Source organism: Microtus pennsylvanicus, chromosome X (genome assembly GCF_037038515.1).
Source record: "Microtus pennsylvanicus isolate mMicPen1 chromosome X, mMicPen1.hap1, whole genome shotgun sequence".
Classification (NCBI taxonomy): domain Eukaryota; kingdom Metazoa; phylum Chordata; class Mammalia; order Rodentia; family Cricetidae; genus Microtus; species Microtus pennsylvanicus.
In genome coordinates, this window is record NC_134601.1 from 113,698,663 (window position 1) to 113,725,876 (window position 27,214).

General features: G+C 34.6%; 1 protein-coding gene across 7 annotated transcripts in view; it reads right to left on the minus strand.

Moving 5' to 3' along the window:
* Cnksr2 (connector enhancer of kinase suppressor of Ras 2) overlaps positions 1 to 27,214 on the minus strand; it is a 207,692-nt gene that overhangs the window by 171,383 nt on the left and 9,095 nt on the right. For all 7 annotated transcript variants that reach the window (XM_075958276.1, XM_075958275.1, XM_075958274.1 and 4 more), the window contains exons 2-3: positions 6,167 to 6,330; positions 5,134 to 5,336 (exon numbers count right to left, since the gene is read on the minus strand). In XM_075958276.1, the coding sequence (XP_075814391.1) occupies positions 5,134 to 5,336; positions 6,167 to 6,330 (367 nt within the window). The remainder of the gene's footprint in view (positions 1 to 5,133; positions 5,337 to 6,166; positions 6,331 to 27,214) is intronic.

Sequence of the window (27,214 nt, forward strand, 5' to 3'; positions counted from 1 at the left end):
AGAATAACATGAGTAAAATTAAGAAGAATTAAAATTTAGAAATATATAGTTTTCTTTCTATCAAAATTTTCTTTATAAATTTCTTAATATCTAGTTCTCTAATGCTTTTTTAAATACTCCTTTACTAAATCTAATACAAAGCATTAAGCATTTAAGTATTTATTTTCAAAGAAACCTAACATTTTAAATATGACATTTACTTGAAATACTCATAATTAAAGGTTAGCAATATTACTAAAATAATGGTTACTGATGGCTTACTACATGTGAATCACTATTCTAATTGTGACATACTTAATTGATATTCACAGTAATTCTTATGAAATAGGCATTCTTTTATTATTTTCCTTTTACAAAAGAAAACAATGAAGGTAGATAATTATCTAGTGATTTGTCTAAGAAACAGAACGAGTGAGTGTGGGAGTTAGTGTTTAGACTCAGAAGTCTGAATCCAGAACCCAGAGTCACATGCAGTTAGACACTAACATAAATTTACCTAGGGTAAATCACTAGGAGAGATTGAAGCAATGATAAATCTCTTCTATTTAGGGAATTGTTCCATTTCATCTATCATGACAATTTTATGTATAAAGAACTTTAAAATAAGATAAAATACTTAGCAATATTTAATTGTAGTGGATAAACCTTACAAATCAAATATAGACTGAAAAGCAAATCTTAACATTTGCTCAGCATCATTTATATGGAAATTTTATATTTAAGTAATTAAATTTTAGTTAATGAAAAGAAAAGCATATTTATTACAGATAAATATGAGATCCACAATGATGCTCATGGATAGTATTCCTTCTACTTTTTAGCATCTACTTCTTGTGTTTTGTTTTCTGTGTATACTTTTTAGGACATGGAGTGTAGAAATATGGTTCAGCAGTTAAGAGTGCTTGCTTACAGAGGACCTGGCTCCATTCCCAGCACCCACATGATGGCTCACAACTCCAGTTCCAGGAGATCCAATACTTTCTTCTGACCTTTGTGGGCACTATATATGCAGGATGTGCAGACATGCACATAAGCTTAACACTCACAAACATAAAATAACAGTAAAGGTTAAACATAATTTTCAAAAGACTTCAGGATACACCAAAAAGGGGGTATGTAGAATGTTTGGATGAACTGCTATGTAGAAAACAATTTTTTTGAAAACTAAACATATAATAAGCGTATACCTACTAACAATATTTAACAGAAGTTTATACTGCTTATCAGGAAAACAAATTTCTCAATGTAATTGAAAATAAGATTCTATTACATTTATATTGGTATCAATACTTTCTAAAATTTCTATCAGTCAAGGAGAAATACAGATTGATACTCCTACAACCCAAGACAGAGGTGGAACAGTCACGTTCCCTAATGTATTATTAGGACTTAGAATTTGTGCTAATATTTTTTTCTATAATCACTAAAGATTAAAAATTGATTCACAGGTAAAGTTAAAATAGAAAACTATCCTGCAGCTTTTCTCACATTATGTTCAACCAAATAATTCACAAATATCCTGATTTCTTAATGTATCACATACTATACCCTATCTATTCTTTTAGCAACATCTCACCCTACTGATAACTTTTTTCCTTCAAATTCTTATTTTCTTTTGCTTCCATGACACTACTTTCATATAAGTTTATTTTTTATTCTAGTTATACTTCTAAATTTGTTCTCATGAGCTAAACTTCTTCTTTCCTCCTCCTCCTCCTCCTCCTCCTCCTCCTCCTCCTCCTCCTCCTCCTCCTCCTCCTCCTCCTCCTCCTCCTCCTCTTCCTCCTCCTCCTCCTCTTCCTCCTCCTCCTCGGACTCACTCTGTAGACCAGGCTGGCCTTGAAGTCAGTTCCTGCCTCTGCCTCTCAAGTGCTAGGATTAAAGGCAACCATGCCGAACATGAACTAAACTTCTAATTGTTTTTCAACTGTTGGTGGTCCACAGGGCTCATTTCTTATTCCATAGCCCTCTATTCCTTCAAAAAATTATAAAGTGTACTGTACAGGCTTGGACATTTTCTGGATAACTATGATATCAGTGAGCAAAGTACAAGAAAAATCTTCGCTGTTGTGAACGACATATTATAGAAAGAACAGTTAATAAGAACAATTGGCCTAGTTTATAAGTAGAATCATATAACATAGTAGGAAGGTCTGTCTATGGGTTTTGAAAAATCAAGTAGGACAATCAAAACACATTCTAGTATTTTCCTTACATTTCCTTTGATTATTCACTGGGTTGGCCAAGTCCGGTATGACTTATTCTTTCCAAATATCCCCATTCTCTGACTCTCCAGCTCTTATCTGACCCGAGGCCTTATTTGTCTATCCAGACATCTTGATATATTCTTATTTTTGCTTCATTAATTAAAATCTCATAGCAGTGGAGAAAATAAAATATATCGTCGGATTATTAGGCTCTGTAAAGTACTAGGTCCATTAACTCATTTGGTTTTGAATTTAACCATCCTAGGTTGCCTAATTGTAAAATAAGGACAACCATTTTGGATTGTTTTGAGTAAATAATTATATGCCTAAAGTTATTCATGTCAAAGAGTGTCATCGCCATGCTAGCAGTAGTAGCAGTGATTAAATCCTGAAAAAGTCTCCAAAGTAGTATTCCTGTTTTCTAGCATTGGTCTTCTCCAATCTTCTGCAAGGAGGAATCTTTGAAATTTACAGATCTGAACAAAACAATGACTCTGGGCTGCACCCCATTGTCTTTCCTATGCAAATGTATTAATAAGACCAAGACTTTCTTTTGTTCTTCTTATTTTATTTTATTAATTTTTTTTGAGGCAGGGTCAAAGGAGGTAACTTAGACTGACTGTCCTGAAGTGCAATGTGTAGACCAGGCTGGCAGGCTGATCTAGAACTCAAAGAGATCTACCTGCCTCCTCAGAGCTGGGATTAAAGGCATGTGCCACCAAGTTCAGTTTTTTTTTTCTTTTAACTCAAGTTGTTAAAGCAATGTTAATGATCAAGCCAGTCTACAGTTGAAGTTTTCTGTGATTAAAAATAATAAACATTCATTTCTTTTTTCAACTTTCAAAAATCTATATAGAACTTAAAAGTTATCCCAATTTATCTTTTTGTGTTGCTTTTAAGTACTTATTTAATTTTTAGGGTCAAAATATCAAATAGCCTCTAATTTAACTGAATACTGCTGATATAGTACAAAATTCACACCAACTATTTTCTTTAGGACTTTGTCATACTGTCACTTCCTATAAAATAAGCATAAAACAACTATGACTTGCATGGCTTCAGGGATTTCTGTGGGTGTTTGTATATGGAGGTGAATTGATGCTTATCAAGAGTTGTATTGATGATATAATGTAATGATACATAATACAACAAAATCTCAAAACTATTATATTATAAAAATTAATTTAGAGTATGTATACTTAGGCCTACCATTTGGAAACAAAAGCATTCTGTAATCATTCTATGCAAGGAAAAGAAAATACAATGAAATTTACTTAAATCACTTTATTTTGGGATAAACAAATGTATAGTTACAGATGAAATAATAATGACAGAAAATAAAACTAAAACTGATGTGTTATTTAAGCATTAGCAATTAGCCTAGCTTACTGACCAGAGGTAATATTTACTATGTATGTAAATATGGAGGTTATTTCAGCTTAGAGTAACATTCTTTTTTAAATTATTATTATTTTATTTTATTACTTAAAAAAATACCAATCCAAATTCCCACTTCCTCCCCTCCTCCCACTTCCCTCCCACTCCCTCCACACACTCTCCCCCCCAACCCCCCTCCAATCTTAAGAGAGGGCAAGGCACCCTGCCCTGTGGGAAGCCCAAGGCCCTTCCCACTTCATCCAGGTTGAGCAAGGTATACATCCAAAGAGAATAGGATTCCAGTGCCATTTAACATTTTATCATGAAGGGAAATAAGGGCAGGAACTCAAGATGAGAACCTGGAGGCAGGAACTGAAGCAAAGGCTATGGAGGAATGCTGCATATACTGGCTTAAACCTCATGGCTTTCTCACCATATTTTCTTTTTATGGTATAATTTTAAATAGGTTTTTTAACTGAAAGCTATATGATTACCCCACAGCCAACATTATCCCAAATGGAGAAAAATTACAATGCTATTAAAATCAGGAATGAGATAGGGCTGTCCCCCTTTTATATAAATTATATGACTAGGCCTGTTTTAGATGGCATTGAATATCAGGCAATACCCCTTACCCATCATGGGAGAGCATCCAGGTCAAAACACACTTCCTATCTTAGGTTGAGGCAGCCCCCGAAAAACCTCTCCTGTCATTGGCTCACTAGTCACCCATCACTGAGTTCAGCCAGACTCATGCTGAAAGATCCTCTGGGGCAATAGCTAAGAGGACCTGCCATGTGGCAACATTGACCTGAGCTTTCCTTTGGTTCTGGTACCATGAAACCATGAAGATGATGCTCTAGCACATGTAAGCATTCCTTAAGGAGGTTGTGCCTGCTCAATCCTAAACAAGTCTGCCCAAATTGGAGCCCTTTAAGTAAGGTCTCAGTGCTGGTGTGAGGAACCCTGGTATAGTTAACTAGAATAATCTCAAGAACCAATTTGTAAATTGTGCACTCCAGGGTTCATGAATAACAGCAATAAGCCTTTACTGTATAACCTAGAAGTGGTCTTTAACCAAAACCAATAGCAAAACTAACTGCAATATTCATTTGTAAATTTAGCTCAATTTGAATGGCCAAGGCATTTGCAACCTGCCCTGAGAAGGTATCCATTGTGCTAGCAGAAGCAACTGACTGACTAATGGAAAGTCCAGCAGCCTTAGCTGCTCTGGCAGCCACAGCAATGGCTGCCAATATCATGGGATGGTCATAGGTAGAGGAACAATCCTTGGCACTCGGACCAGCACAGCCAGCTCCTCAGGATCCCAGCAACTCTTCAGTTGACAGGCCAGTGTCTATTTGATCTCTTGGCTCTGTCCAGTCTTCAGACTTCTGGACAGGAAAATCCACAGCACGCCCATAACCAGATATTTATTATTTTTACTTTTCTATCTGACTAATATTTTCATAAGAAAATGTGAAATAATGTGATGATACAAACTGGCATATGAGGACGAGTTACTTATAGAACATGGGGAAGAGTATACCTGTCCAACCAGGCGAGGAGACTCTTGGCTGCTCCAATCAGATCCACAACTGAGGTCAGAAAGTCATTTGGCAATTTTCTGCTGGTCCTCCCATCATAATGGCCACTCCTTCTCCTTCCTGTTATGAAGTTCTGTAGATTTTTGGCAGATGCATTCAACTTGTGAGAAAGGGTTTTTAGATTTTCTGTTTCTAAGCCATAATTCTGAATAATAAAACAGAGAAAAGTATGTTTAATGTCAATATTTTCTTTATTTATTAAAAATTTATTGATATAAAAAGAACTGAATGAGTACTTTATTATGCAATGGCAGTGGGACAATGTTAGAATTACAAATGAGTAAGATAGATACCTGGCTTAGTGGAATCCAATCAAATGCGTGTTTGGGGATACCAAGAAAAACAATTATAATAAAGATAGCTGTACTAGCTAGTTTTTATGTCAACTTGAAACAACCTAGTCATCTGAGAGCTGAGAACTTCAATTGAGAAAATGTCTCTATAAGATCTGGCTGTCCACAGGAAAGTCTGTAGGGCATTTTATTGATTAATATTTGATGTGGGAAGGCCCAGACCACTGTGGGTGGTGCCGTCCCTGAATTGGTGGTCCTGGGTACCATAAGAAGTCAGAGGAGGCCAGGAGGTGTTGGTACACACCTTTAATCCCAGCACTCAGGAGGCTGAGACAGGCAGATCTTTGTGAGTCCAGGACAGCCAGGTCTACAGAGCAAATTCCAGGACAGTCAGGGCTGTTACACTGAGAAACCCTGTCTCAAGAAACAAAAACAAACAAAACAAAAAAGGAAAAGAAAGTAGGCTGAGCAGGCCATGAACATGAAGAAGAAGTCTGTAAACATGACTCTTTAATGGCCTCTGTATTTCTTCCTGTTCCAGGGTTTCTGTCCCAATTATCGCAATGATGCACTGTGATATGGAAGCACAGCAAAAACAAATAAAAGAGAAAGAAACAAAACAGCAGACAGTGGAAGACAGGAGATAAGAAAGGTTTTCTTTCCAACCAGTTTAAATCCTTACCAGTGCACACAGAAGGTCAACTGCCTCCAAGATTAGCTCCTGATGGCCAATACGGCTGACTCCCAGATCTTCCAGTTCCTGATGTGTGATGCGTAGCAGCTGATCTCCACTGATCTTCTCCCTCTCAAAGTTCTTAATATACTGCTGCAAACAGTCATCAAGACCTACAAAATAAAATTAAAAAAGAAAAAAATACAAAAAAATAATTGTTGATATAAATCAATTGATGGACAGGTGGAAAGCAAGCAATAACTCCTACCATGCCACAACTTAAATCCATTTTGACATTGGTCTAGTCAAATCACCCATTTTTTCTCATTCTATATGTGAGCTGTAGCAAAAAAATAATTATATTCTTCGTTGTTTGATGTGGGATTCTCCTCTGTATGCTGTGAATACCATCTGTTAACAAAGAAGCTGCTTTGTGCCTATTGTAGGGCAGAATAGGGCAAGGCGGGAATTCCAAGCAGACAGAGGAGGAGAGAAAAGGCAGAGTCAAGGAGAAGTCATGTAGCCACTGCAGGAGACAGATGCCGGACAGAACCTTACTGGTAGGCCGCAACCATGTGGCCATACACAGATTAATAGAAATGGGTTAATTTAAGGTATAAGAGCTAATCAGTAAGAAGCATAAGCTAACAGGTCAAGCAGTGTTGTAATTAATATAGTTCCTGAGTGATTATTTTGGGTCTGGGCAGTTGGGAAACAAACAAGCAGACTTCAATAACAATTGTTAGATCACTATTCCTATTCAAACTTTTCCAGGTAATCACTGAAAACCTCACCTGTCTTCTAACTTCTAATTTGAGACAAATATTTAGAATGAATAACTACTTTTAGAGTTAGATTATCATACCATTTCATTTTCTTTAACGCTATTTCAGTGGGAGGGGCCTCATTCTTCTTACATAAGCCTAATGAATCTATCTTCCTGTACTTTGAACTCCTGTCTTCTATCATTGTACCACTACTTCAATAATTTTAAAGCTAAATACTTTGTTTCAATAAATTTCTATTTTTTGATGTCTTTTATACTTAAAACTCTGCTATCCTAAAGATAAACTTTAAAAAACATTGATTTTCTTCTGGAAATTTTATAGTATTGGTGAGGATGAAGAGGAGATTGGGAGGTGTCAAATAAGGGGACTATTGTTATCAGTTTTAAATCTTGGCCATGCTCCAATGAGTATATGAGCAAAACAAACTGGACTTAATGTTTTTAATTTGGAGTCCGAGGGGGTGCTAGATGGGAGGGTAGACCTGGGAGGAATAGAAAGCTAGTGTGATTGGGGTGCACTGAATAAAATTAAGGAATAATTAATAAAAATATCATGTTGGGGGAAAAGAAATTAAAACTTAAGCAAGATTAAGTAACTCCGTAAGTATACATAGTAAGTAACTGATCAGAAAATCAGAACTAGAAGATTTGAAGTTGGATCTTTTCTGACTACATCAGACCACCTAAAGATTAAAAAAGTTTCCAAAAATAAAGTGTATTATATTCTTGTAAAAAAAAAAAACCAAGGCAGTATAACGGGCAGAGAACACTCTAGCTATTTATATGAGACAAAATAACATGAGGTAACAGCATCCCACTCTTTTTCACACAGGTGAAAACAATGCTAGCAAAAACTAGCAAGGACTGAATTCCATGCTGGCATACTTCCAGGAAGTGAGGAAAATGTAAAGTACCTGACAGACACATAGTCTAAAGCTCCATTCAAATAAACGAAAGGGAAAAACACCGCCACTAGTCTTTCGACAGCACTGAAACCAATACGATACATGCTGACTTGGCAAACGCTTCCTTATTTTAGTCAATGCCATCATTCAGTTACCCTCTGCATAAACACGGTTGCAATCTAACAAGTAGCATACAATTCATTTTCACATGAATTCTCAAGAAAACCAAATGAAATAGAAAAAGAAGGCAACTTTCTTCTAGGCCTGTTTTCAATTACTCTGTCCTAATTTATTTTAGAAAAAGACCATGACTTCAACAGCTTTCTGTTATTTCCAAAAAAGTAGTCATGCTGAAGAACAATACTACTTTCTATATATTTGTGTGTGTGTTCACTGTGTACCAAGCACTAATCTAAGTGCTTTACAAATATTTCCTTATTTAATTTTTATAGCAAACTTATTAGCTGCATATCATTGTCTTGATTTTGCTGGAAGAAACCTGAAAATTTGGGGCCAGGTCTAGGATTCTACACCTTATAAAATGGTAAGGTGGGGCTCTAAGGCAAGTTCCTTTTCTCTGCTTTTAAATACTACACTGAATTGAGAATGGAGGGAAAATGGAAAGGATTGCTTACAATTCTCCAGAGTAACCATTTTGATCATACCAGTAATTAATGTCTAAACCTTTTTCCATTTACAAAGCTAAAGATCTTGTTAAAAAGTTTAAATTACGATTTCTATCAAAATAAATTTAACTGTTCCATTTACAGATGCAAAATTCAGTAGGACCATGAAAATTGAAAGTAACAAAAATATGGTTACCCATATAATATGGAGCTAAAATAGTGATACAAACAAGTGCACACCAATGAAGATCAGATTTATTAGAATGTACAAAGCACTATCACACAGACTCTAAATTGTCTAGGGGTTAATGTGAAGGAGGAAATATGATTAGATATAATTTAAAACATTCAGTAGGTAAAAGCAAGCCAATCACTCATTTAAGACTATCTGTTCATGATCTTTAAGTCAGCAAAAAGATTTCTTAAGGAAATATATACCCTGCACCTAGCCTGAGCAACATCATAGACCCAACCCTGTTGGTGGAGGTGTGGGTGAGCCAGAGCCAAAGCAGCGATTGCCAGAAAACTTAGCCCCACCCTCATCTGCCATAGTGGAAGGAGATGCTCCCCCTCACCAATGCACAATAGAGCCAACACTGTTAGCACAGGTGTGAATGGGCCAGCTCTGAAGTTGTGAGCGTGGGTGGGGAAGAGCTGCCCCTGGCCATCAACACCTGGACAGATGGAAGAGCTGGCCCTGTGGTCATAAGAGCAGAAGAACTGTCCCTGAACCTCACTAGCTGTACCACCTGGGAGAGCAGGCCCTGCACCTCACCTGGGTAACACAGTAGAGCCAACCCTGTTGGTGGTGGTGTGGGTGAGCCAGCCTCAAAGCTGTAATTATGGGAGAGCTGGCCCCACTACTCATCTATCAGGCAGCAGTGTGGGAAGGTGAGAGATGCTCCCCATACCCCTTGCTCTTTACTGCCTGCAACAGATGACAGAGCACACCCTTCCCAATACCAGCTTTAGCACTCAAGAAACGGGTCCTGCCCCTCACCTAGGCAGCACAGCAGAACTGCCCAGTGGTTGGAAGTGTGCATGTTATAGACAAAGGAGAGCTCTCTCTATTACTCATCAGATATGTGCTAGCATGGGCAGAGGAGAGATGTTCCCCCACCTCCTGCCAATAAACACCTGAGAGAGGTGGAAGAGCTGGTTGGGGTCGGTAGAGCACAGGGCTACCCCTACCCTTCACCAGCGGTAGTACTTGGAAGAGTGGCCTCTGTGCCTAGCCTGGGCAACACAATAGAGCTGGCCCTAGTGGTACAGGTGTGGGAGAGCCCACCCTGAGGGAGTGAAAGGAGAACTGGCCCCACCCCTCACTCATCACTGCAAGAGGTGAATTAGTAGGGGCAATGCTGGAGATGAGGACAGGGGAGGATTGGCTGGTATATGACTTGGCCTGCCCCAACATCCACCCCATCGATGACCTGCTGGAGCATGTGAAGGAAGCTGACTCACAGACCCAAAGCTATAGGCTCTCCACAACAAAGGGCAACAATTGGATGTCCAAGAAGAGTCCTAGTAAGGACCCAGCATCAATAGTGTAGTAGAAACTAGAGGCCTTGAACCAGACCAATGACTCTTTGCAATGACCACTTGCAAGTAAAGATATATGCACAAAGAAAGGGGTTTACTGCGCGACTCGCTGTGTAACACTGCAGATTCCATGGCCAGATTTTTAACTTTTTTCCATTTTCTTTTTTTCTCTTAAACTTTGGCGGGGGGGGGGTTGCAGGGATGGCGGACAGATGCAAAGGGATGGGAAAATGAATGGGATCAAGATACATGGTGCAAAAGACATAGAATAAATAAAGAGAAATACATACTGTGCCCTACATCTAGTCATAGTGGGTTGTCATGTAGAAAAATGTATGTGTAAAATTATTTCCTTTAATGATGCTACAATGTATAAGAACATATGATTCCATATAACAATATATTAATAGAACCTATAATTCTATAGATTAGATTCATAAAGCATAAAAATGCTATTCAGATGAATTGCAAATAAATAGTATTACAATATATTAATCAGGAATCTCAGGTTGCTAGGAGAGTACATTCTCCAGGGAAGACAGGTTCTGGGGAAACCAGAAACCTTATTTCCATACTACATTTCCCCAATGCTCTCATTTTTTTTTCAGATTTAAACCAGTTTTCTAAAGTACTGCCTGCATCTTACATTTTTACCTCATTATCCACCTCTATATGATTCCCCTTTGGAAGCTCTCCTGGCTTTTTCCTATAGCATATTAATATTTTCCCAAGTCCTGATACCAACTTTTAATTATTCATTCAACAAGCAATTACTAAATGCCTGTTTGAGAGTTAGGTATTGTTCTAAGGAGCACGGAGAAGAAGGTAACCGAATCTGACATGGTCCCTTCCTTCCTGGAACGGAGAAGCACAGGAATTATGGAATCATACAAATGAGCCTAACAATTCACTGAGGGGAAGGTAGGGGAGGATAGAAGAGAGGAGGGCAGGGCAGGGGAGGGGAGGGGAGGGGAGGGGAGGAGAAGGAAAGGACCTTGCTCCAAATCAGACCAAGGACAGGCTTTCTGCTGGGAAGGGAAGAACTGCTATCTGGAGAGAAGTAGGAGTGAAGGAGGCAATGAAGGAGGAAAGACCACTAGACGCTGGAAACAGCAAAGTCCTAGGGAGACAAAATGAATGGGAAGTATGAGAAAATGAAAGGAAGACTAAAGGTTTTGTTCATACCTATGCTGTGAAAAACTCTTTGGAGTTTTCACTCTTTCAGCATATAGAACAGAACTGGTAACCACATTGCCTTTTGTTAAAGAAAGAGTAATCTATTAGTAACTAATCTTTCAGCTTGGTCCTATCACTCGGTCAGCTATTTCAGCCATATTTATTGAGTATCCATCTTTCCCAAACATGTCTTTCTTTAAGACATTTGATTTATCAGTCCTAATAATCCTTTTTACTATCTACTGAGTAAGCTACACGAATGAAAAGACCTACAAGAAAAAGATACTATTTAGAATTATACTCATGTTCTCCTCAATAAGAAATCGTAATTAAAAGACAATGTGGCAAGTGGTACAAATTTCATTTAAAATCCTGCATCTAGAAGTATGTTAAGATAGATGTCAATTTTACCTTTAGGTTATAGACTATCATTTTAACTCAGGCTTATTACTTCTGACTGAAATAGCCTCAACAAAGAAAATCTTGGTGTAAAGTAACTGCAGAAAAAAATGGCCTCATCCACTATTAAACTTTATCTCAATACATCTCCCATGATCCTTTCTTAACATGAAACAAATCTTATTCATAATTTAAAATTCAGAGTTTAAAGCCACATTCACTGTTACACAAGCATTTTCCTATGTCAAATGAATGTCAACATTATTACTATTCAATAATCTCTTGGGGGCAAATAACAAAAAAACCCCTGTGGTGTCTTATAATTTTTATGACTATGACAAGTTCTAAAATATATGGCCCAATTTAATTTTTAGTCAATATATTTTGTTACTAATCACTAAACAATCATTTGCTATGCTGAACATTAAAACTGAAATGAAACTACAAATATTTATTTTACAACATGTGAGGGTTTATAATTAGAAAAAGCTGGCCTATATTAATCCTATAACTATTTCTGATAGGGTATCAAAAATATAAGCAGTGTTTTACTTTATGCATCAGAATCAATATGAAATATGTAATTTAATTGTCAGATATTTTACTCTATTACACAATAAGATATTTCAGACTATTTTCCCCCTAAAGTTTGTGAAATATCTTTAAAATAATTCTGATTACTCACAATAACTTTTCATTGTTTTCAAATTATATATACATATAAAGTATTTGCAGATATGATGGAATCAGATTATTATTTATTTTGTCTGGGGTGTGATCTGGGATTTTGTATTCCTATCATTCAGAAATAACAATAAATAGACCAGTTCACTCGCCCAAGGCAAAAAGAGAATTGTTTTTTTTATTTTTTAAAGTTTTATCATCAAATAGGATACATAATAACACAATTCTTGGAAATAATAGGTTTATGTTTCCAAGTATCTAGAAATTATCAATTGGGGATGAAAGCACATATAATGACAGAAAAGAATCAACAAATATTTACTATAAATGTGTAGACTACAAAGAAGCACATTTTTCATGCTTTAAGTTAGACAAAATAAAGGGGAGGAAAAAGCTACTCCAAACTAATTTTAATTATGTTTATTTAAATAAATCCCTAATTGTATATTTAAGGGCTTGTAAAAAGCAAAACATTAAAAGCATTAGAGAAATTCACCAGCCTAAATGAGCAATAGTCTCATGCTTCCCAATATTGTTACTATCAGTTATAAATGGTATAGTAGGAGATTTTCAAAACTAGGAAAGAAAGCACAAATGATAAGCTCCAAAACTATGGGTCTTTCAATATTTCCTATAATTACTTTTCTCAGTAAAATACTTTCATTACACAAGCATTCTATTACAATCAATGTCTACTCAAGAATCAAATGTGAAAGATGTCATTAGAAATTACTGCTCTCCTCAGCGCTCAGGGACTATTAAAGAGAGGGAGGAGAGACTTAGGAGTTAGAGGATGGAGAACAGGGCCCACCAAATCAACTAAGCAAGGCTCACAGGGGCTCACAGAGATTGAAGTGAGCAAGTATGCGGCCTGCCTAAGTCTGCACTGGGTTCTCTGTATACATGCTGTGGTTGTTTAGCTTGGTGTTCTTGTTGGACTCTTAACAGTGGGAGTGGGGGTGTCTGACTCTGACCTGCTCTTGGGACCCTTTTCCTCCTACTGGGTTGCCTCGTCCAGCCTTGATATGCGGATTTGTGCCCAGTCTTATTGTATCTTGTTTCATTACATTCAGTTGTTTCATGGAGGCCTGATCCATTCTGAAGGGAAACGGAAAAGGAGTGGATCTAGGGGAGAGGAAAGCTGAAGGACTGGGAGGAGGAAAGGGTTGGGTCTGGATGGATTTTAATGAAGAATCTATTTTCAGTTTTGAAAAAGAAAAAGAATTCTGATTTCCCTCCATTCCCTCTGGACTCCCAATTCTTTCCAGTGGGTCAGAATACTAATTGCCTGATAATAAGAAGGAAGGAGGGCAGTTGTAAGAAGATGTGTAAGAACAAGCACAGGTGGGAGGCCAGTACCTTAGCAAACACTGTGCTGTGATCACTCCTTCCTACAGAGGCACCACTGCCTCTCCAGCCATAAAGTAATCTCTCTAACAAACTGCAATTGCTCGCTAAGAATTTAAGAATTAACTTTTATATGCCATTTCCAAACTCCAAGTCATATTTTAATATGATACTCCTTTTGCTGGCAAGTGAAGCTAATAAATTTTAGCACTATGAGTCTTCTTATTAAATTCCCACTAAAAAGAGTACTTTCATAAACGGTACTTTCTAAAGGAAAGAGGCATGAACATCATGCTTTCTCAGGTTTCAGAATCTAAAAATGATGGTTTAAAGTATCACTCTAAGGTTACCTATACTTAAGTTTTACAAGAAAACAAAGTATTTTTCAATTGTCTCTATAAAAAAAAATAAGCGATCAGCCCTTCTAGAGAAAGGAGACCATGAAAGAAGAGAAAGAGAAAGGAATGTGGGGAGGTGAGGGCAAGGGCAAAGATCCAACACATGTAATGATTTTATATTTTGTAAAACACTACTCAAGAAACTTCTTAACTTGGCTCAACAACAATGTATTCATTCACTCTCCTATGAGACTTTGGCCCCTGCTTAAAAGCAGCTGTACAAACAATCTTTTCATGAGTTTTTATTTCAATCAAATCCTAAATTCTTCCAATGGTGAATTTTAATTAAAAGACCCTAAGGGATATAAGATTTGCATGCATATAAACATAATACCACTGCCTTCTACAGAGGCCTTCATTCAAAATAGCTATAAATGAACCTGTGAAAGCAACAAAGAACTTACCAAAATATATCTTGATGAGCTACAAGCAGGGGTGTTTAACTGTCCTGCAGATGTTATAAGCATAACAAGAGCAAAACTTGATAGGCACAAAAAGAAATTTTGATGAAAGCTCTAGAAAATACTGGTTAAAATTCCTAAGTTAATATAGATGATATTAATATTAGCTTTTGAATTTTTATACTTGAATGCTCCTTTGCCAAAGGTGTCCAATATTCATAATAATTTTAATTTTTTGTAGTGCTGATAATTGAAGCCAGGGCTTTATTCATGCTAAATTATGAACTTTGTGTCTGAACTACTCTTCCAATCACTTATGACAACTTTAAAACATAGGCTAATGAACTCAGTGTACTTTTACAGAACTAGAAAACATTTCTAATTCTAAGGAATTTAAAATGAATCCTTTTCGTTTCACAAAGAAAATAAAAATATACTAAAATATGTAACAATGCAAGAAAACATATAATTACTTTTTATTGTCATCAGTCACCCTGGAAACATGTTCTCAATGGTTATAGCATAACAGATTAAAAGTAATTTAAGAGGAATATGATCATTCAGCAATGATGAAGGCAATTTTAAGTTCCTGTTAACATTTTATATACGTTCAAGTTGTGAATAATGAACTCTAATCCTGACCTCCTAGTGTTATGCGCTAAAAACAGTAAATTGTTTAAGGTGCAACCTTGTTTCTTAATTCAAAATTGAGTCATGTCCTCCTAGGAAATGATGCATGTGTGTGCATGTGGTGTGTGTAGATTTTACTTCGCATGACAACTCCAAATCTCAAAATGAGAGTAAAACAAAATAATTTCTGCTTCAATTAAAGATGGTTCATTAAGGATTGTGTATTATTGGTAACCTTGTGAGAACCATTTAAGAAAAGGAAGGAAGGGAAGAATGAAGGAAGAGAGGAAGAAAAAAGGAGGGATGAAAGGAAGAAAAGTGAGTGTAAGAAAAATTTAGTATAAAAAGAGAATCATTGATTTTGAAAAATGGTCCTATCTCAAAATAAATATGGTCAGTGTCTCTAGATTCTTTTTTAAAATTAAAAGCCTTTTAAATTTTTCCTTTAAATAAATAAATATATGAATATGATATATGATTAACATTCTTTGTATAGTTAGAAAACCTCAGGAAGATTAGAAACCCGTATTTTGGATCATGATTTCTTAAAATGTAAATGAATATGAAACTGGTTCAACTACTTCCATTCCTTCTTTTCGTGACATGAAATAACACAGAGAGATAATGGAACTTTAATAGAACAACCTTTTGTGAGTCATGATGATGCATGATTTAATTCTAATACTGTGGAGATAGAGGAGGGCAGATCACTATGAGCTAGTTCAAAGCCAGCCTGGTCTATTACATAGGGAGTTCCAGGCCAGACAAAGCTACAAAGTAAAACCTTGTCTCAATAAAACAAAAAATAAATAAATAAACAAGCTCAATGATATTTTTGTATACCTTTTGGTCTCATATAGCTTTGTTTGGACATTTTTTATTGTTTGTTTTTAATTTTTGAAATTATAATTACAACATTTCTTTCTTCAGTTTCCTCCTTCCAAACCCTCCCATATATCCATCCAGCTCTCTTTAATATTTATGGTCTCTTTTTTTCACTAATTCCTATTTCATGAATTTATACATATGCATTATATATTTCTATTACATATAAATATAACCTGCTCAGTCCATATAATGTTCTTTGCAAAGGAAGGAAGAAACCAACAGTCCTACCCAGTTAGGCTGCCTATGAACTCTACCAATGAGCAGGGTGGCACAGTAACCCTACGGGTGCAGTAGTGGCACACAAACATTGATAGCAACCAACTGTTCTCTAATTGGATTTAAGACCTGCTCACCAAGAGGAAAACCATGTCTAGCACTGGAAACCTAGCTAACTCCTCACTGCTAGTGAAGTCATGATTACTGGAAGAAAAATTATAACCACTAATTCACTGAACCAGCATAATGCGTAACAGCAATCTATAAACATTTGTCCTGACACCACAGATAGTCTTCATCCGTTATCAAAGAAAACTCTCTTTGCAACCGATGGGGACCACTACAGAAAACTACAACCAATCAAAATGAAGAGTGAACATTAGGAAAGAGGGGACAGAAAGGCTGTAAGAGCCAGAGGATCAGGGAATTTGTTGTGAGACTATGTCTCCTAGTCATAGAAGCTGCACCTGTAAAGTCTCACCAACATGACTGTGCAAGCATGACCTGAACTATGATATCAAAGGACATGCCATACTGAATGAAGAAAAGTCCACAAGACTGCAACCCTACATGAGAAAGTTGAAAGCAAGAAAAGGATTCTAATTTGTTGTTCAGTGCTAAATGGTCAGCCCAAAAGACATACAATTTTTTGTTTTGTTTTATTGGTATTTTGCCTGTATGTTTTGGTGTTGGAGTTTTGTGGGGTTTTGTGTATGTGTGTGTGTGTGTATAGCCTTAGATTTTTATGGGTTTTTGTTTTTCCAAATGTGACAGAAAGAAAGGGCATGGAGTTGCCGGAACTGGTAGGTGAAAAGAAGCTGGGAGGAGCTGCGAGAGGAGGCAGAATATATTGAATGTAAATATGCTTTCAATGAAAAAAGAATACCCTTTGGCCCGACTACTAGTTGTCTAGTGGTCCTGTTCCCTCATATATGCTTTTTGAATTTCAGGAAGAATGCCTATAGTTGTGTTCAGGAAATTTATAAACGATGACAGACTAGATTTAGATATTCTAAAGGTTCAGTAATAAAAATATTAATCATTGATAGGATTTCAAAATAAAAGTTCTTAAAGCTGAAACTACATTTAATAGAAAATCTAATAGCAAGTTACTTCATAAAATAAAATAACAACATTTTCATAAATATAAAAAAATCATCCTATGTACAAACTTCCTTCCTAAAACTTATAAAGAAAATATTTAAGGCTCAGATACTACCAATGATAAACTAAGTTTTCTAAACCAGCTATTCGGTTATGGGGAGATGGGCGACTCATCTTTTACTTATAAAAGAACTAAAAATGTAAGCTTTGGCATATTGATTAATTAAGCCTTTACAAAGGAAGAAGCATATTTAGAACAATTCAGAATCACTATGATCAACAATGAAACTCAAGAAGTGGTCTCATTAAAGGTCAAGAATATTTAGCATTAAATCAGTCTTCATTTTTGTCTTAAGAGATATAAAGAGAAAATAAAATTAGTAAGAGTTATGGATATTATAAGAAGAAATCTAGGGACAATGTATATTATTAGTAGAAAAATAACTGAAAAACAGAATAAACATCACATTCCTTAAATGTAGTTCATAGTAACCTTATAGACAGCAAAGTCAGTCAGAAAATGGAATAAAAATTCCATTCATAATATGAATAAAAACATTAAACTAAAAGAACAGCAATGTATATTAGCTTTAATTTAAAGGCCTCAAATTTCCTGACTGTAGAAAGAAACTCCAAATAAATAAGAAAGGCTATATCACATTTTGGATGAGAAAATTCAATAGTTTTAGCACTATTTTTCCCAAAATTAACATACTAATCCAGTTCAATCTCATTTAAAACCATTGTGGGTTCTTAAAATTGATATTTGACAAACTAAAGCTAAATTTCACACAAAAGGAAAAATGATCAATAATTAAGAATCATTTGATAAACCAAACCTAAAGGTGAAGGAAATTGCTTGTTCAGTTTGCAAATGTTCTATTAAACATCATGATGCTTTGAAGTTGTACTAAAAGAGAATATTGGTAAATTCTGCTAGAACAACTAGCTGGTTATACATTTGGAGAAAATAGAACGCTTTAAAATTTTTAATTAAAATTATAAAATAAGATTTAAATAAATGAGAATACTGTATCAAAATGAAGGAAAAGATCTGTCCTAACCAAGATACATTACTGAGCTGGCATAAAACAAGAACTACATCAAAATTAAAACATTTTTATTGATAAAAGACACTTAAGGGATTTTTCAGCATAATACGTATGATCTCCAGTCTGTAATAAAAATCCATTGTCCCCTTTCTACTCAAGTTATGCTTTAGTGAACCATTGTGGACTTTTTTTTGTTGTTTTACTTCTTGCATATCCACCCTCATATAGGCTTTTATAGTTCACAGCCAATTCTATGAAAGATTAGTCATTTAGTATGCAGGTTCTCTCCATTAAGTTATTCTTGCGATCTGGTATACTTTATGCAATGCTTTTGTATATTTGTATTTATGAAACAAGAAGGAACAACAAAAGAATGGGTCCATGTGGAAAAGATTGTTAAAGAATGAGGAGACATTTAGCAAAAAAGATGTCTTCTGGACATGAAATTGTCATTGCTCTCATGAAAGCACTACAGTTATGAATTATCTACACAAGACCAGCACACGGATGAGTCCCAACAATATTTTATCATGAGCCACAGGGGGAATCTATAAAACCCCCTCCTTTACTAAGGTACTACTGGTAATGATGTATGTAGTCACTGATATATTGCCTTAACTCTAGTACATAACTTCCAATCATACTTGAGGAAGAAACACTAATTAAATTCAGTGGATTACACACAAAAGGAAGACAAAAATGGGGGATTGTTGAGAAGAAGAGTTTCATTGGGAGAGGGAAGGGGATAAGAAAGAAAAAATGAAGGATAAAGACAACTAAAGTTCAAACAGAAAATGTTTCTTATCTCTGACATAAATAATCAGAGAATTCATTCTTTTTTGTTCCTAACGGAGATGTCTTCATCATAATGAAAATATTCATAGAAGATACTATTTGTGAACTCTCATACATTATAGATTCCTTGTCATACTAATTTCACTGCTAGAAAAATAAGGGAGTTTAGACAAGTTCTTTAACTTTTGTAGGTTCAGTTCTTTACATGTACTATAATGGCAAATTAACAAGAGATTTCTAAAAGCTATTCCTTGTTCTAGCTTTCTGTAATAGCCTATACAGAGTACAAAGATGTCAGTGTGGTGAGAAACTAAGCAGGGTATTTTCAGAAAATATTAATAAAATATTGTTTGAATTGTATTTAAGAATTTAAGGCAGATTCTTCATATTTTGGTTGTGAGTCTACCCTTTAGCTAATAGCTGGCCTTTAACTAATGGCTGAACCAACTTTCTAGCCCTTTAAGGCACATTCTTATAACAAAGAGGAACAAAACAAAGAGAGTTGGCAAGGAGGTTTAGTGGGTAAAGGCATTCACCCCAAGCCAAAGGGCAGGAATTCCATCCCTGGAATACTCATGGTTAAAGGCAAGCATTGACTCCTCCATGTTGTCATCTAACATCCACATAGGTACCTTGGTTAAGCAAACACACACACACACACTAAATAGACAAATGAATAAATGTAACAAAATTTAAAATAATCTTTTTAAAAAAGAAAAGAAAAGGAAGAAGTACTTATAATCTAATTCTCAGGAATGTCCCAATCATTTGCTAATAGGAAACCCACACTGGTGGAGGGTGATTCAGATCTACCTTAAACATGAAGGCGACACTGCTTTTGTTACACAGAAAATGTTCACACAATGCTCATTTAGTTTTGTTCTTGGTATTCTATTAGGCATCAGAATATAATTGATATGGAAATGCAAAAGAATCATTATCTCTGGGGGTCATTAAATCAAATGTGGGCATGGGTGAGTAAGTTTAGGATCATAGACTTAGAATTTTAAAGAATAGTATATTCATTGTTCAGAATCATTTTATAGGAAAGGAAATCAGAAATCCAAAGTATTTACCATTGTTTATGGCATAAAAATACAGCTTCTCAACCATATGATCTCATGGTTGTACGCTTTTTTAAATCACTTGCTTTAAACCAGTGGTTCTGAACTTTCCTAATGTTGTGACACTTTAATGAAGTTTCTCATGGTGTGGTGACCTCCAAACATAAAATTGTTTCATTGCTTCTTCATAACTGTAATTGTATTAGTCATGATCCACAGGTTGAGAACCACTGCTTTAAAACTAAACCTAAATACATCAACCATTCCTGCCAAAAAAATCTAAAATATCCTTAAGTTTGAAATAAAGTATAAAATACTGCACACTATCAATTAGAAGCATATCAATATCAAATAGAACTAACAAAAAAAATCAAGAGAGCATTGTCTCCCAAATATTTAAAGTCAATACTATTAGACTGACTAAAAGAAGGCTCTTAACTTCTACAGTTAAAAGTCCTCTGAATTATATATGTGAATTAACTTTATTTATATAATATATGCTAATGTCAAGAAAGAAGAAGCCTTTTTACCAAGGAAAACACAAACGGAAGTCATGCTTAAGGAGAAAAGCAAAACTGCTGGTAATAAAAGAAATTAAATATTAGCATAGGATCTTTAGTAAACTTTCGAACCACCATTTTGTACAACATGGGAACTAATTTGCTGTCTTAATGTTTCTCAATTGTCCTCCATCCAAATACCACTTTTAATACATGAATGAGAAAAAGTAATTTTTTTACCAGTCATTCTCTCTTGTTTTCAGTGATTCAAGATCAGGAAAAAAAAATGTTTTTTTTTTCTTAAAATTGACTGTTTTCTATGAAAAGTCAATACGTTGTTATTAAAATTGCAGGAATTAAGTATTAAAATAGTTATATTTCAAAATATAATATCATTTCTTAGAGATGTGACCACAGGTCTTAAATTCTAATCATCCTCCTAAACCAAATTCACCAAAACACATTCCATAGATCTATCAAAATGAAAATAAGGTGTTAATGACAAGACCATCGTATCCTTGCAGGAAAGCAATCAGCAAAAGTCTTTCAGTTTCAGCAACTCTGCCCTGAGTAAATGTGCCACTATTTACACACATACTTATATTTATACAGTTGAAAATCAATTATTAGACAGCACAACATTTATTTGCTCAAAATTTTCATGCCGTGTTTAACATTCATGAACAAAAATGTCTGTGGGAAACAAAAACTACAATTAGAATGAGTGTTGAGAATCAGACTTTGTTAACGAGGTTTATAATAGCACATTATTCTATGCAAGTGTTTGACTGCAAACTAGTTAGCAGGTAAAATACAGAGAATGGGCTTAGTTTTGGTAATTTGCATCCTATCAATTATATTGTTTCCTCTTCTTTTCTTATATATATTTCCTGACTACCAAAGGGCAATTTAAAAAGTTGATCAGGTAAGATGTTAATTTCAGTAGAATAGTAACCAGACAAAGCATTCTTTTGAAAAGAAAAGTACTTTGCAAACCACTGCAGTATATATTCCTAAGGTTAAAATGTGAGTTTATCACAGAGGTTGGGTTACTGATGATATTTGAAACAAACCTTCATAATGAAAACCTTTATCCCAAGTGATATTTTTCTTTGTAAATATTTAGTATTTATAATTCTAGTGAGATATGCTAAAAACTATTTCTCATGAGACTATTGTTTAAAATAACAAAAATTAAAAGTATGCTATATTTGATGCTTATTTAAATATTTAAATAAAATTTTAATTTCAATATAGTTTAAGGTTCACAGAGAAGCTGGAAAAATAGTATTGATAGTTGCCAGTTCCTATGTACCTTCCACCCAAATTCTCCTACTAATAGCTCATATCCCTATAGTGCAGATTTTGTTATTGAACTTCACATTTTTGCCATTGAATTTTTTCCTAATGTGTTATTATCTTCGAGAATAGTATCCAGCATACCATAGTAACAATTTATCCCCATGTCTCTTTAGATTCTTCCAGTCTGTTTCTATTTACTTGGTGTTTGACGATCTTGATAAGGTTGAAGAGTATTAGTCAGATAGTTCTTAAAATATCCTTACATTTGGGTTTCCTAAAGTTTTATTTTTATAGTTAGAATTGGATTATAGGTTTGAGAGAAGAGACTACATATAATTGTCCTCATCATACTTTATCAAGGGTATATGACATAAAATTTCATATAGATAAGTTTGATCACCTGGCTGAGAAAGAAATTGCCAGGCTTCTATAAAATTACATGTTTCCCTCTTCCTACACTCTCCTAAGTGGAAACAAGTTATCAGCAACAACCACGATCAAGGAGTTCAAATATTTAGTACCAGTACCTTATAGTTAGAATGACATATCAAATGAGCCTGTCCTGTCACTATTTCTCCTAATATTCATATTGATCTACCATCTCCTTTTCTGCTTCCTTATACATATTATACTGAATGATTTCATATCTTCTAATGCTTCTTTTAAATCCAGATATATTCAATATATGTTGGCAAAAAATTAGCAATTTTTTCCCGTAGTGTGTTAGTTAGCTGTTTTTGTTTGTTTGTTTTTGTTTTGTCTGAGAAGAGGAACGTCCATTGACAAAAGGCCTCCATCAGACTGGCCTATAGGCTAGTCTATGGTGAGTTGTCTTGATTAATGATTGGTGTGGAAGAGCACAGCACACTGTGAGCAGTACTTCTGGGTATGTGTGTCCTGCTAGGTCTAAGAAAGATTAGTGAACATGAGTTTGGAGATGAAGCCAGTGAGCAGCACTCCTCTGTGGTCTCAGCTCAGTTCTTGCCTCCAGGTTGCCCCTCTGCTTGAGTTCCCGCTCTGCCTTTCCTCAATGATGGGCTGTGATGTGGAAGCGGAAGACAATCAAACCTTTTCTCCCCATGTTGCTTTTAGCCATGGTTTTTATCATATTAATAGAAAGTAAACGAGGACACATAGTTAAACCGAGTTTCCACATAGAGTAATCCATCTTATTTTTATCATAAACACTCTTTTTTATTATAATAGGGCATTATAGTGATTTTCTTGAGATGGAGTCTTACAATGTTATGGAGGCTGATTTCAAACTCCTGGACTGAAGCAATGCTTCTGCCTCAGTCTTCTAAATAGCTAAGAATACAGATACATACCACTATACCAAGATTCCATTGTACTGATTTTTTAAATTAAAATCATGTAAGTATGGGACACCTCCTATGACTATTATATCAGGATACACAAACACACACACACACACACACACACACACACACACACACACACACACAGTGATATGTAAAAAGTGTTGGGTCCAAAAAATCTGATATGGGGGAAAGAATAAGGTAGATAATAATGTGTTTATGTACTTGAAAGCTAAATAAAGAAAATATCTTTAGAGAACTGTAACATTTATGAAACTATAAACTTGGCTAATTAATCACTGACTATAAAAATTAAGGATGCCAATGTGGGCACACCTTTAATCCCGACACTTGGGAGGCAGATGGATCTCTGTGAGCTTGAGGCCAGCCTGATCTAGAGTGAGTTCCACGACAGCCAGAGCTACACAGAGAAACCAAGTCTCAGAAAAGCAAAACAAACAAAAACAAATTAAGAAATAAATTTCCCTGTTATTTCATTATATTTATTCTCTCTCTCTCTCTCTCTCTCTCTCTCTCTCTCTCTCTCTCTCTCTCTCTCTCTCTCTCTGTGTGTGTGTGTGTGTGTGTGTGTGTGTATGTGTATCTGCATGTCTATACGTGTGTATGCGTGTGCACTAGTTTTCAGTATAAATAAAAAAAATTTCTGGCAAAATAACCTCATCTCAAAGTAACAAACATAAGAAACCACTGTATTTAAATACAAATCAGAAATATACAAAAATTAATTTAGATAGAGATCTATAATATTATTGCATTCAGGTCTTTCTCTTACCAGAATTCTTTTAAATATAGATATCAACAACTATATTATGAAAAGTGATGAACTGACTGAAAAGAATCATAAAAAGTAATGTATACTGTAGGAGGAAAAAATATGTGTTTTTATATCAAGTGGACAAGGCCAAATAAACTTCAAAACAATTGTCAGAGTATTGTGATTATTTCATTAACAACAGAGAGATTTGAAATTAATTATTCCCAATATAACAAGTTAAGTTTTGTTTGTTTCTTTTTTGTTTTGCTTTTTCATTTTTTTTGAGACAGAATCTCTCTGTGTAGTCCTGGCTGTCCTAGAACTCACTCTGTGAACCAAGCTAGCCTAGAACCACCTGCCCTTACTGCTTGAGTGCACTACCACTCTCTGGCTAAATTAAGTTCTTTTCACTTGTTTAAAAATTCCATTCTAAAATTATCTGAATTCTATTAATGAAAAAAAATGGAGCAATACAAAGCATCATCTTGTTTTAACTCTGAAAAAATTCTACTTAGGTTGCCTCAGACATATCAGAATACACGTTTAATACATATATAAAGTTATATGCAAATTATATACATTACCTTAAATAAACTACACCTTTAAAAACATTATACCTAATAAATATATACTATACCTTTCATTAGCATTTTATAGGTAATTTACTGGTCAAACAACTGTCTCATCTTGATCACTTCAAATTTTATTTATTTCATGATTTTCGATTACATTAAATTTTCTTTAGTGTTTAAATTACTTTACTGATTCACTAAACCATCACATATCATAATTTGGATTCCTAATATTTTTCAAAGAAAACAATTTTAAGGAACCAATTAACATCTGGTAGATATGTAAGGGCTTAAGATCTATAGGATCACAATGAATAAAATCTTCAAAGAAACACTTTGTCTGGGGGAAATTCAGGTTGGCAAGCTTGAGAGCAGGTGTCTTTACCCTGTCCTCTACTGGCTCCCTTATCTCATCTTTTAGGATTACTAATATTAAATGTAAAGTTCCTAAGACATTTATAGGTTTGGCAAATGAGAACCAAGTTATACTATATAGTGTTTGCAAAATACTTCAAAATATTAAAAAGAATCTGTCAGTCCAAATAAGCTATAATTTGAACTAAAACCACAAGCTAGTTCTAACTATGATATTTGCAGTGTGAAAATGTCTCCTGGAAAATATGATGCTTGAAAACACTATTTTTTCAGGTCAAACAATTTCTTTCCAATTTTGTAGGTATTATGTATGGCTTTTATCGGCAAACACTTTTGTCATGTGTCAAAAGCAATCTTCAACTGAAGTCCAAATAAATGTAACCTCAAGAAACAAGTTTTTAGCACAAACAAACTCAAAGCATTATACCTATAGACAAACTGAAAAGCAAAATTAATCGTACACAGGAGTCTATGTAGCAATTTAACATCCAAATGATAGCATCTGTTCTGATAGCGTAGAGGCAAGTGAGCATGCTTCTCAATAAGAAAGGCTTGAACCACCATCCCAAAGACTGCCACAAAGCTTATCCTGCCACCAATATGGAGGGAACAGAGAGAAAACATCTATCTATGCCATACTATATAGTAGTGGTTCTCAACCTTCCTAACACTGCGACTTTTTAATACAGTTCCTTATGATGTAGTGATCCCCAACCATAAAATTATTTTGTTGCTACTTCATAACTACAATTTTGCTATTGTTATGACTTGTAATGTGAGTATCTGATATATAGAATATCTGATATTTGACCCTTTTGAAAGGGTTGTTCAGCCTCAAAGGGGTCACAACCCACAGACTCAGAACCATTGTCATATAGGCTTTATGCCATATGAAATGTGTTTTTTATTTAAGTTCTAGAAGTATTAAAAGTTAGCAATGGGATTAACGAATTTATATATTTTGAGCAAAATGAGCTGATATTCTACATTTTGTATTTTGTATGTATTTAATACCGTCGTGGCCCATGTTGGAAACTAAAATGCAAATCAATCATGTGAAATTAAAACACAAATTTTCTGCACTGAAAGGAGGGGAAAAAATCACAAATATCCAGTACTGTTAAATTTTTTAAAAATAATGCAAATAGTTGAAGAAAATATACAGTATAAGAAGTAACTTCTACACACACATATAGTACACATAAAATTTAACAAATAGATTCTTTAAATTAACCATTCAGATTTAAAGCTACTATTTAAAAGCTTTATTAATTATATTATAATCATGCTATTAGAAAGTGAATTTTATGATAATCTTTGCTAAACAATGTGATAAAAGTATGACTCTCCACATTTTCAGTTTGTTTACAAACTGGGAATAAAAAATAAATAAGCTCATTCTGCAAAACCTTATCTATCATTAAATATTAATAAATATTAAGTAATAGTAATGATATATGAAAACTATATCTCTAGTATTTCCTAATGAGCAGAAATCAAGAAGATTAACAAATCATGAGAAAATAAGTAATCTTTTGTTCACTTAAATATAAATGGAAGAGCTAATGCTACTGCCCCTTAAAATAAATTGCACAATTAAAAAAAAGGAAATAAACCAGTAAGATCCAGGATTTAAGCCAGCCTTCTGTTGATTTGTAGGTACAACTTGGGAAAACATGTTGTAGACTTGCTTTGAAATAACAGATGTTTAAGAAACAAAATAAAAAGTTCAAGTAAGGAAGAAAATAGGATATTGAAATATTTGAAAAGGCAACTAGTATAATATGTCTTCTTATATATCACTGTATCTAAAGATTATATAATTCTATCAGACAAGACTAATGTCTAAGAACATTAATGTCAAGTAAATATATAATGGACATGTATAATACTTGACAAATATTTCATATATGTTAACATTAAAGTTTTAGTTTACTTAATACAGCTTAGCTTCTGAAAAATTTTAAATTGTGCTAAAATATTCTACAGATGAACATAAAGTCTTCTTAATTTAAATTTTTAATGAATTGATATAAGTTTTGGTAAATCTTCAAATTAAATGAAGAAGGCAATGCAAAGTTACATCAGGGTTATTATAATTTAAATTAAAATCAAAAAAGAAATTAAATATATCTTTAAAGTTTTAAAATTTCCACCATAGAGAATGAATATTTGCTTGTAAGTAAAATCAGGATACAAG